The 12,871-nt window shown below is 43.4% G+C and overlaps 1 protein-coding gene across 1 annotated transcript in view; it reads left to right on the top strand.

Annotated features, from left to right (window-relative positions):
• The window catches only part of LOC136647808 (copine-5), a 140,591-nt gene that overhangs the window by 113,270 nt on the left and 14,450 nt on the right, over positions 1–12,871 (top strand). Inside the window, exons 13-14 of the mRNA XM_066623593.1 lie at positions 4,637–4,690; positions 5,826–5,887. Coding sequence (XP_066479690.1) covers positions 4,637–4,690; positions 5,826–5,887 — 116 coding nt within the window. The remainder of the gene's footprint in view (positions 1–4,636; positions 4,691–5,825; positions 5,888–12,871) is intronic.

Raw genomic sequence — 12,871 nt, 5'->3', positions numbered from 1 at the left:
GGAACTAAGCTCTGGAAAGACACCACTGAAGAATGTTATAAATAACAAATTTAAATAAACTGACCCTTCTTTCCTTGGTGGTTTGTTTATGTTTCGGTATTCAGTGCAGTATTGTTATCCACTACCTTGCTATTCTCTTGCATTCTTACAAAAAAGGCTCCTCTGTTGCTATTGCTTTGCGTGTAGTCCTGAGCAGGGCTAATTTGATGAGTTTATGCATGATAGTGCCTAGGAATTCTGCCGCTTTGGGTGAACTCATGACTCAGTTGAGGAAGGAGAGAATTCCAATGTGTTCTGCATTTAGAGAAAAAAGATGTTAAAAATGCATCGCATTCTACATTCGAGTTGCATTTGGTTTTGTTGAGAGACATGATATACAGAGTTGGATATTAGATGTCAAGATCTTGAATGGAAGAATTTGCACCATGAGCAGATGGCAAAGCCTGTGTGGAACTGTAAAACAAACTACTGCAGCAACACACACACACACACACACACACACACACACACACACACACACACACACACACACACACACACGTACGTCACTCTACTTTGATTCCTGGAGTTTCCTCCCTCTCCTTACCTAACATTTTTTGCACTCCACATGTGTTAAGTGTAGCAGGCTTCTGCTTTAATATTATCCAATGTGACAGTTCTAGGCCAGTTCCTTAAATGACTGACCGACTCAGACACAATTGGATCCCAACAGCTCCTTTCAAGGAGCTTTACTTTTCCCCTTAACGGGGAAGGATGGGAGCATACAAGGGGCAGGGGGAGAGGTTTGTGCATAATTTGTGTAAATCATTAATGTCTTTTGTTCTGAATGAATTCTCAAGACCCCATCAGAATGGATCATCATGATGGGGGGGAAAAAAAAATCATTTCAAGCAAGCGTTTTCCAGAGATTGAGGTGAAAATAATTTCACTGTCTGGCAAAGGAAATATTTCTGCTTATCATAATAAGCATAAGAAGAGCCCTTGGAGACTCTGGCAAAGACAGTTGAAAAATAACAAAATTGGATGGGCTGAGCCATGAAGAACGCACAGCTTGGAAGGCAAAGGCCTTTCCTGATTCAGACCACTTGAAAAACTACCCCTTTCCTTTTTTAATTGACTGGATTGCACACAGGACAGAGCCTTCTCAGTGGTAGCCCTCAGGATCTGGAATTTCCTCCTCCAGTAGCTTTTTACTTTCCCATCTCTCCTGGCCTTTAGATATTTATTTTAAACCTGTCTCCTTCACTGGGTGTCTGGAGTTCACTGAGATGGGGCCCTGTGCTGTGTACTGTTGATTTGTACATTGTCTCTGTTCGCTTTTAGTTAGTTTGCTACCACTGCTTTTTTATTATTCTTACATTGTTTTTTTAAAGTGTTTGGATAGCCACTTTTCCAGCTGTTAGTGGAACTGGCCCAAGGCCTCCTGCTGCCTGGAGTTGCATGAAAAATGTGATTCCCACTTACCTTGTGCTGTGGCAGACTCCGCTGCTCTCCCTTTCCAGTTTGGAAAAGGAAGAAGGAGATCAGAGATGCTCTATCCCAGGGGTGTCAAACTCATTTCATACCGAGGGCCAAATAGCATTCATGATGCCTGCTGAGGGCCAAAAGTGATGTCATTAAACAGGTCATAACCAAAATTAAGCACTTTTTCTCACTTAGGAACTCATTAGCTGCAAATGACAGAAAACACACAAATCTTGATCATATTTCAAGTTATGGGAGAGCCCAATTTTTATGTGGGCTGCCCTTTCAGCAGGGCCACCTCAGCACTGCTCAGCAGCTGAGAGCCTGGGAGCCAGATAAAAAGCTTCTGCGGGCCGCATTCGGCCCCCGGGCCTTATGTTTGACACCCCTGCTCTAGCCCTTGTCTCCTCTCCTTTACCCTTCTGCCTCAATCTAGGAGGGAAGAGGAGGAGGAAAAGTGGAGGCAAATGGGCAGGTGGAAGTGGGTGCTCTTCACCAATCTGCTGTCTAAAGCAGCCACTTCAGTCAGCCAGCAGGGTAGGAGTAAGTTACTACAACACAGTACTGCAGTATCTCCCCCTCCCCCCAACACACTATTGTCCTTAAGTGTTGTGTAAACCCTGTTTGAAAGATATGCTACAATACAGACATGCACACACATTGGAGGTGTCAAATACAATTGAAATGGTTAACTGCAAGAGAATCACAATACCAAATATCTTGACATAATTTCCTGCACATATCTTAAGCAGTTTATACTGACTGTATATGAGCAAGTCAACTGAATAGAGTGACCCAGAATAGCTTATTTACGACTTACTAATTGGCATCTGGCTTAATGTAAAAATGTCCCTTGCCTTTTCCTATGAAACACCAAAGCAGAATATTACTGAAGTCTGTCATCTCTATTTTATAAAAGATTAATTTGCCCACATGCAGTGATTTGTTTGTGGTCTGAAAGTACATGGAATGTTTGCTCTGCATTTGCAATGAGTTCACAACAGTCAATAATTCCTTATTTCACGGTTAAATTTGCATCCATTATACCTCAATTCTTGCTCTCTGATCTGATGCAGCAATCTAATAATTCCAAGAGCTTGGTGAGTGACACCATCGGCAAGGTAGCGTGCAGAATAGACCACACAGAGATGGCCAGTGCTCCAGTGCAGTACCACAACTTGTGATGCCATAGCCAGGGCTCTATGTACTCTGTGAAAAAATTAAAATTTCTACACCTGGGCAATTTTCTTTCTTCCACAAAAAAACCTGGATTCTGCAACCTGCATAAATTATGCAGCTTTATATTGCATTATTCTGATTTAACAAGTCTCATGTGAAGGGGCAAGGGATTAGGCAGAGCACTGAAGCCCTTCCTCCCCACCCAGTCAGTAGACATAAAGTCTTACAGCCCAATCTTGAAGCCAGTGTCTTCGCCAGGTGCAGTGGTGCCAAAATGGCTACTGCTGCATCCAGCGCCACTGCCGAGGCTATCTGAGGTCTCCTCAGTGGAACTTTTGTCCCCTTCCCCTAGGGAAAGCCCCAAGCCCCACAATACGACTTCTCAAGTCTGTGGCAGTTATTTTGCCAGCGCAGACTTGAGAGACTCCGTGTCTGGCTTTTCAGCCCAGCGCAGAGTTTAGGTTCTGGCAGAGCAGGGCTCTGCTGGTCCTACTCCCCTCCTGCCTTGATTCCTCCCTCTGCCCTGTCCTTGTTCTATCATCCCCCCACCCCCCAGAGGCTGCACTGCCACCCAACGGTCTTACTTACCCCCATTGGTAGAGCATCCTCCTCCTGCCATTGCTGAGCCTGGTGCCTGACTGGTGCAAGACCAGTACCAGCACTCCGTATTCCCTGGGGGCCATAAACGTGCTTTATGGCACATTTACAGTACTCAGCACAGGCACTAGGACTCAGAGCAGGTGCTGGGGCAGTTCAGGACTGGGCCCTTATTCAGCTTCTGAACATAGAAAGCTGCTATATACTGTCAGTCCATCTAGCTCAGTATTGTAAACACTGACTGGAAGCAACTCTCCAAGTTCTCAGACAGGTTTTTTTCCCCCAGCCCTACCTGAAGTTGGCTTGAACCAGGAATCATCAATACCATAAGGTCTAGAACCTTTCTCTTTTAATTTAAATGAAAACTAAAATTCACAGAAAGCTGTGTTTTGCACCACAATTCGTATTCTTTCTGTACCCCTCCAGAATGGCATCATACATGCAGTCCAGACTTGTAGCCAATAATGCAAACCAACCCAAGCTGCACCAGCACTGCAGCATATGTTGAAACTAGTGTGTTGTCAACGAGCTGCATTGTCAAGAGCAGTGGTGCGCAAGGCCTGATGGGTTGATGGGGTGGTAGGCTTAATGAAACCTTGCTAAAGTCGTAAGGCTATTATAGGGATGGGATCAGGCAGAGGGGATTTAGTTGGAATGAACTAGTTAAAGTTTTTAGTTTATGACCTAAAGTTTTAGGACCTAAAACTGAATATATTCTGATACTACAGTACGTAAATAACAGCAGAGTTGAATCGGTCCATATTTAGCATGCCAGGAAATAAAGCACCTCCTGTGTTTTCACTGCTGCTACCAGAAAGGTGTATTCGACAGGTTATTCTGGACCCCAAGAGACCTGGCTTCACATCCGAACTCAACCTTGACTTCAATACTGACCTTAGACATGGCATGTCTTTCAACTGTCTTTCCCACCTATACAGTGTGAATATCAATGAGCCATCTTACCGAGTTGTTCCAAGGATGAAGAAGTGAGAGCGAGCCTGAAAATCCCTTAAATCTCTTCTCTAATCCCATGAAGCCTTTTGTCTTATCCCTCTAGTCTCTGTCCCAGCTGAAGTAAAGCCTAAGTATGCGTAACTAGAACAAACACCCAAGGATGTGCAACTATACTTGCTCATTTTCACCCCTTTGTTCTCTTGCCTCTCCCTGTACTCTGTTGAAATTCCAGCTGTAAGCTTCTTGGGGCAGGAGTGTGTCTTTTTAATGTCATTCTGTAGAGCACCATGTACAGTCATGGCACTCCAATAAATATGTTTACTGCTGCTGTGATTACTGCCACTAAGATGGAGCTTTGCACCTTCACTGGCAGTGAATCGCAGGCATCTCTAGACCTTGTGTGTCACATTCACACATCTTTTCCATTTCTTTCTTCTCTTAGGTGGTGAATCCCAAAAAGAAAATGAAGAAAAAGAAATACATTAACTCAGGAACAGTGAGTTTTATGTAGTTTCAGAAAGCTGTAAACTGAATGGGAAGAAAGAAAGCACTTCCCCATCTCTAGGAGGCAGAGTGGCTGTTGTGACACCCAAAGACCAGTAAAGGCGGTTGGTAATTCAATCGCATATTCAAAATTTTATTACAAACGTCTAATTTTATTCAAAAGCAGGCAGATGAATTGATTGTTGATAAATTCCCTAATACAAAGCAAACCAATACTGTATTAATTATTGAATATTAATATTCAACCTATAACACAAATACACTTGCACTTGCTTGAGAAAACTGAACCCTTATACTAATATTCACTGAATGAGCAGTTACTTCTAGCAAGGCATACATTGTTCACACTTGCTCTCTGCCTGTATCACTATAACCCAGTATAGGAATTTTAATCCACAGTGTGTGATATGCAGCCAGGTAGGCTGGGTTCTCCATTGGAATAGGCATGTTACTAAATGATCATCATGTTTTCTGATGTCATCTTGGTTAAGAAATGCTAGGTAATATTGTAGCTGTATATGAAGTTTGTAAGGAATGTTGTAAGAAATGAAATATACTGATAACAACTGAAGGCCATGGTAGAAACTGCCTTATTTTACTGCTTCTTAAAATAAAAAAGTCAGAATTGGTATGTTCTAACTCAAAGAGTTCCCCTGTACTTTTAAATACACTGTAGAATTGACAAGTGGCTTCTCCTGCTCCTACCCTAGTCCTTTCATGCATTCACACTTGTCCCTGCCTGCTGTACAGTAGACCTGCTCACTATCGCATATAAAAGAAGGGAAATTGGTCAGGAGAAGCAGCAGCTTTGTTTCTTGATTCAGATTTAAAGTTATGGGAGGATTCCAACTTGCAGCCTGGTAACTTGGAGAAAAGATAATCCCTCTCCAGAGAAGAAGAAACAGATTTCCTGAGGGAAAAGGCTTGTGCAAACTGGTTTCAGAAATCTGAAATCAGGGCTAAAGCATCCCACTGTAGCATCCCACGGAATTGTGTAGAATTCAGCTTTGTTGACCATCACTGAAGATGTGCTCTGGGGTCTAGTGCAACTCAATCACCCATGTACTAATGATAACTATTTTGGAGTTCCCTGTGTAACATCTCCATTTATTTTTTTAATTTTTGAGGTGACATTACTCTCATTCGCTACAGAATCGGAGCACACATTTCTGGACTACATCAAAGGAGGGTAAGTAGAATCTCTTTCTTCCAAAATTGGGTGCTTGGGGGTCACATGTTGGGATAAGGCCACTGGCTATTTCCAGATCAATAAATGACTCATGGAACTAAATTTCTTCAAGAAGAAGATTATCACTGAGGGCTCTTTTTTGCTTCAGGCCCTAAGAGTAACCGCATTGTGATTTTTAGAGTTACCTCCCAAGTGTGGTCTACATGTGCATTGTAAAACATGTTACAAATTTCAGACAAAACAAAATATTGCTACTGCTTTCTGGCCAACTCAGGATCTGTCTACACTAGAATTTAACAAGCTTTCGTATGCAGGAATGCTGCCAATCCCAGGAAGACACCATAGGAACTGAGACAACTGGGCTAGCAGTTTGGTGATGTTGCTAGTCCCATTCTGCTTATGACAATCGCATTTTAGCTGGATAGGAACTTGACCGGTCAGGCCCTAGTTTGAGAACATCCCCACTGCCTAAATGTCCTGGTTTGTGTTAATATCCTTCCTGGCTCAAAATGAAGCTGTTATCAGGGTAATTGGAAACTTGGGCTAGAGTCAGTCTGCGAAGGGACAGCAGACCACTGATATAAAATGAGTTATCTGCTCTTGTGTTCTTAATGGTGGGATTTCCAGAGCCTTCACATCCAAAGCTTTGAAATACCCTAAGGCAGCACAGTGGATTTTTAAGCTTTCTAGAAAATCTGGTTCAGCAGCAAGAAAGTTCACATGTGTAAAATGGCTAGCTATACCTGGATTTCATATCGCTAAAAGTTGAGAGTTCAGCATACTGAAGCATACCCTTCTTTTGTATTTTGGCTCCTTAAGTCACAGCGATGTAAATGTCATTTAAGTAGACTGCGGTGTCCTTAAGTGAAAGCAACAGCAAAGTGACAGGTTCTCTGCCCATAGGCCTTCTGCATACAGGTGCATTTAATAGTCACTGAGCAGCTGGCCATCTTTTCCTCAGCAAAACAATGCTCTCACTCCCTGGTTTAGAGAATATTAGAGCTTAGAGAAGAGGCATTGGGATGCTCAGGAAACCAGACTGATGAGAGTAGGCTTAAAATTCTGGTGATTTGCCTAAGGACATAAAGCAAGCTGCAGGGCCATGAGGTCTATAATTTGCATGACATGACAGAGCTGTGCATGTTAATACCGGTTCAGTGTGTGGTTATTTACTGAAACTGCAACATAGTCATTGAGGAAGCCATTTCCCTGTTCTATAATAATAATAATAATATACAGTATTTATATACCGCCTTTCTTGGTCTTTATTCAAGACTTTATTCAAGGCGGTTTACATAGGCAGGCTTATTAAATCCACGCAGGGATTTGTACAAATTGAAAGAAGGTTCTTTCTTTCAAGAACCACTACATTCAAGGTGTTACACTCCGATCTGGTTTAACATTCTGGCCTCCATCCTCCCACGCTCCGAGCAGATGGAACAGCTCAGCTGCAGCTTGCCAGCTGCTTCAAGGTCGCACGGTGCCGGTGGCCTCGAACTGGCGACCTTGTGGATGTTAATCTTCAGGCAAATGGAGGCTCTACCCTCTAGACCAGACCTCCTGCCCTGTTCTCTGGGGAAACCATTCCATTCCAAAGGAGGACACCAGGATGCAGTTTTCTTATTGTCTTGTGTGCTCCCTGGGCGTTTAGTGGGCCACTGTGTGATATAGGAAGCTGGACTAGATGGGCCTATGGCCTGACCCAGTGGAGCTGTTCTTATGTTCATATATAAGGTAACATGACCAAAAAGGCTCTCCTTTTAGCTGTTGCCCATCAGATGGCTGGGGGACTGAAAGAGGTCATCAGATGAAGAATGAAGTCTTTGGGCAGGCTCATATAGAATAGAAGATCCTCCCCCCTGCGTGGTCTGTTCTTCCCAAGTGATTTCAGCCTTCAGATGATACCAGAACTGCAGGAGAGAGATCAAGCCAGCAGAGAGCTGCTCCTGTGTCACTCAGGAAAGATATGAAACAGCCACAAAATGTGCCCAGGCTTAATAGAGGTGAATCATCATCACACCTATATACTAAAAAGAGCCTTGTTAAGTGTTAAATTTTCATCTGAATCTGTTTTGATTCCAGCATAGTCTCTCTGGGAAACTATTTCATTGTTATTCTGACAGATAAACTTCCAATGACCACTTAAAAGGAAGTGGCTAATTGCCTGGACTCTGAAGATTATGCCTAACAATTGTGACCAGATTACATCCTTGTAGAGAAAGCGGTTGTGTCAGGCTGAACATAAAACACATGAAAAATAAATTCAGCCCATCCTCCTGAAAATACATTATGGTTGAGGGTGCAAAATTATAACACCCCCCCCCCCCAAAGGATACAAACAAAAAGCAAGAATTTCACCAAAATATCTATTATACTTGGCTATACTATCTATTATACTATATATAGGAGGAAGTAAAATTTCCCATCCATTTTCTAAATACCTTGGGAGGCTGGAAAATTGGTGCAGATAAATGGGCATCCTGAAAATAAAAAGATATCACTGGTGTGATTCTAAGTGTGTTTATTAGGAAGCATGACTTACTGAATTTAGGGAGGATTACTCACAGGTAACTGCATAGGAGTGCATCATATGACATAAACTAATGACATGACACAAATAAAGAAGAATGTAGATTAGAAAAAGTTAAATAAGTTATGTTTTCTGTGTTTGATGTTATACATCACGGAATGGTATTACACATCTTCCTAATACCCCCCCCCCCCGGATGTTTGTCACAGGAGGGGCATGAGAGTATTTCTGACTGACGTTCATTTAAAAAACTCAGATCATGTTCATATCACTGTGAGTCTCTACGAATGACTATCTGTCTTGGTCCTAACGTGTTCGCCCACCACTGAGTAAAAAACCAGCTCTCTGGAATTTACACCCACATCATTCCTGAGCTACGCAACCCAGGCATTCTCTGTCTGCAAGAGCACAACTTTGTCCGGCCACAAAAGAGCCTGTCAGAGATAAATTTCCTCCTTCTGAAGGACCCTTGGAGTCTACAAATCAGTACGAGTTCATTCAGAGCACTTAAGAAATGATCACACTGTTAGCCCCTTATTACTTTGTCAGAAGGCATTCCTTAAAGAACAAGGCTTAGATATGGTGGGGGGAAAACTTAACAATCTCAGAGATGTCTTGAGCAGAAGTTTTCTTCTGTTTATTCAATAGCCAAATAGAATAGGTCTTTGACAAGGGCAAGTTTCTTGAATTGCATGGGAATGACTGTTCCTTGTGTACATTCTCTCCAAGACCAGAGTGCAGGAACCATCACAGAAAACAAATGTGTTTTATGAGATGCGGCAGCTGTGAAGCAAGCAGATTCCATGACAGGGATAATTCGGAAAGTGTTCAAGAACAAGAATGCTAATATTATAATGTCCCCATACAAAATACAGGGTGTAGCCACATTTGGAACAGTGTTTACAGTTCTGGTCACAGCTCCTCATAAAGCATATTGTAGAGCTGGGAAAGGTGCAAAAGAGGGCAACTAAAATGATCAGAGGGCTGGAACATAAAGACATAGAAAGAGCCTTGCTGGATCAGGTCAAGGACCCATCTGGTCCAGCTTCCTTTATCTCACAGTGGCCCACCAGATGCCTCAGAGAACATGTATGACCACAAGATAATCTGTATCCTGTTGCCACTCCCTTGCATCTGGCATTCAAAGGCAAGCTACTTATAAAATGCAGAGACTGCATATAGTCATCATGGCTTGTAACTTGTAATGGACCTTTCCTCCATAAATCTGTCTAGTCTCCTTTTAAAGGCATCTAGGTAAGATGCCATCACAACATCACGTGGCAAGGAGTTCCACATATGAGAAAAGGCTATAACATTTGGGGGTTTTGAGCTTGGAAAAAAGGAGATTTTTGTGGGGAGGACAATGATTAAGATTTATAAAATTATGCGTGGTGTGGAGGGTGGAGATAGTGAAGTTTTTCTCCCTGAATCATAATGCTACAACCAGGGGTCATACAGTGAAACGTCTTGGCAGGAGATTTAGGAAGGACAAAACAAGATACTTCTTGCATAATGCATAATTAGCCTGTGGAATTCATTGCAGCAAGATATGAAGATGGCCACCAGCACAGAGTTTAAATGGACAAATCCATGGAGGACAAGTCTATCTATGGCTATTACTCATAGTAGTTTTGTCCTATCTGATTCTGCAAAAATATGCCTCTGAATTCCAGTTGTAGGGGAGCAATGGTGGAAGATAGAGATTCCTTTCTCTCCTGTTTGAGGCAGCTGGTGAGCTGCTGAGGGAAGTGATACCTGACTAGATGGGCTTTTGATCTGATCTAGCAGGGCTTTCTTATGCAGTGGCATAGCTAAGGCAGGGCCAGAGGGGTACATGGCCTTGAGGAAGTGTGAAGGCAAGGGTAACTTCTTGTTTTGCACTTCCCCTTTGTGGGCACTTGGAATGGTTGTGAGCCTCTCTGAGCAGCTGACTGCTTAGATTTTTTGCTTTTTCCCTCGTTTTTTGAGGGGAAAAAAGCAAAAAATGCCATTGGCCGCGAAGCACCGCACAACCACTTCAAGTGTGCCATAACTTGGCAGTAATTGGCGGTAACGTCATCATATCTTCATAATTCTGGGTAAGGCCTTTCCAGGGGTGATGTTGCATCATGGCCCGGGTGCCAGAGGGGCCAATGATGCCACTGTTCTTATGGGCCAAAATTCTTTAAATATCATCTCGATATAGAGATACTCAGTTTAATTATGCTTCAGTTTAACATCTCGTTAAATATTTATTTCCTTGCACTGAGTCATCTGTCCTTCCTCTCTGAGGAGATAAGCTGAATTTCCCATCAGTACTCCTCCACCAGGCCTATTTGCATGGTTGTTTCTCTCTGTTTCTGATGGTGTCCTGGGGAGCCATGAGTCAGCTGTGCAAATACTAATTTTCTTTGAGCATTAGTTCTATTAGAGTTATTTTATTAGCATTGATCTGACACATTTTTGAGCTACCAGCAAAACACCAGCTCTGTTTCAGTCCCTTAACACTGCAAAACTGCCAGGGGCAAACTCAGTCTTTCCCAGGCCCCATTTGCCAGTATTACAAGCGCTCCTGTGTTTAAAACATATCAAAGGAGGGGCAAGCTATTCAACATTCTCTGTGCATATCAGGAAGCCATTTTGCCCACACATTGCCTTGTTAGGGGGCTAAGGCATCACTGGCACATTGCCAGGTAAGGGAGGGCAGCATTTTCATGCCACCACAGGCTCCAGGAGGTCTTGGGCCTGCCTGGGTGGTTAAAACATTTTGTAAATCTTCGATAGGTGATACATACTGAATCTGGGAATGTTAAACATGCCACATGTTTTAAAAGGAGGATTGATTGATTGATTGAATTAATAAGAACTTGCCTTTTCAACTGAGTTATCCAGTGAGTGTCCACAAGAGCCCCATTTCTAGGGCTGCTGGGAGGAAATGCGGACTCCTGAGCAAACACAAGTCTGACTCCCATCTTGTTTTTGAAATGGATCAGTGTGGTTTTCACCATTGGTCTTGGCTCTCCCCCAGTAGTGTAGCCATGGAGCGGGCACAACTCACTGTGTAAGCAGCCCCTCCCACTTGCCATTGGAGCCATTCTGGGCAGTGACAAAAACACAGTTGCCGTCACCGCCTGAATGGCTCCGATGGGGAGTGGGAGAGGCTGCTTACACAGCATGTTGCAGCACCTGTTGTATTTACTGTGCCACCCCCTGTTGGCTATGCTACTGCTCTGACCTGTTCCTTGGGTCCCTCTCCCAGCCTCCTTGGAATGTGCCTGCCACCAACTGCAACACCTTCAGTAGGTTTGCAGGGTTCACCAGAAGTCCTGCTTTGTCCACCACACATCTTTCTGTCATCAGGGTCCTTTCTGTCATCAGGGTGATGGTTGCTTTTTTTAATTGCCCAAGTGCCACAGCTTGCATGCTCCTGGTCCAGAAATGTCCTGTGAATGTCAGAGCTGGCCTTTTTCAGTTCCTTGCCCCTTTATGTCTGCAGATGCCTTGCATCTTTCATCTTGAAGTGGTGGAGCTTTCAACATTTCCAGTGTCATTTTATTTCTGTCTCCTGTACTACTTTGACACTTTTCAGTACCCCTGTCATTAGCTGCAGAGTCCATTGGTCAATTAGATGTGTTCAAAAGTAACAGACAGAAAAATCATACAGCTCTGTAAAGCAGCTCTGTTCTGCCTAGCCAGAGGTACCTCCCTCCCTGACTTCAGGGTACTTCCCCAGACTGAGCAAGTTCTGCCACTTGGTGTATCTCCGAGCAGCAGCATAACAAAACAATTTTTCCCCCATTGGCCTTGTCTCTTCCTATCTAACCAGCAGTTAAAATGTTATCTTCCATTGACAGCCACGTTCTTTCATTAGAATTCTTGCATGACATCTGAAGGGAGGCTCTGTCATGGGAGCCATGGATATTGATTGAGGGGTAGGAGATGACAGGCGAGGAAACTCATCTGAGAAGCCTGCCAGAGAAATGTCTGCAGGCAGCTATTTCAATCGTCCCTTTTATCAGCACTAATGTTAGCTGTCCTCTAAACTACAGCTTCTCATCCACTGGGATAGGGCCCAGCACTGGGACTTGGCCTGCTTCATACTGGTCCTGCAGAGACAAGTGAAACATAATATGTTACTCACTTCCTGCAATACTAGCATGAAGTCTGGCCCCATTTAGCATGGTCACCTTTCATGTATTATTATTTATTTGTCCTTAATTATTCAGAAAATAGTGTAAGTCTTTCAGCCTGCTGTTATCCTGCAATGAATAGGAATCTGCAGACCTCCTTCTCTCCAACCTCCCAACCCCTGTTTACTTCCAATCAAGCTGTAAGACTGAAAATGAGGGCAGGTAGGGGGAAAAGGTGATTTAGGGTAGAACTTAATGGGCAAGAACAGCAGGTGGAAGGGGGGTTCCACATTCCCACCCACCCCGCTTACTGTTCTATTTGGCAACAACCCATGTTTGAAACCA

The sequence above is a fragment of the Tiliqua scincoides genome, chromosome 4 (assembly GCF_035046505.1).
Source record: "Tiliqua scincoides isolate rTilSci1 chromosome 4, rTilSci1.hap2, whole genome shotgun sequence".
NCBI classification, from domain to species: Eukaryota; Metazoa; Chordata; class Lepidosauria; order Squamata; family Scincidae; genus Tiliqua; species Tiliqua scincoides.
Note: the sequence above shows the minus strand (reverse complement) of the source record. Positions and strands in the feature narration are given on the sequence as shown.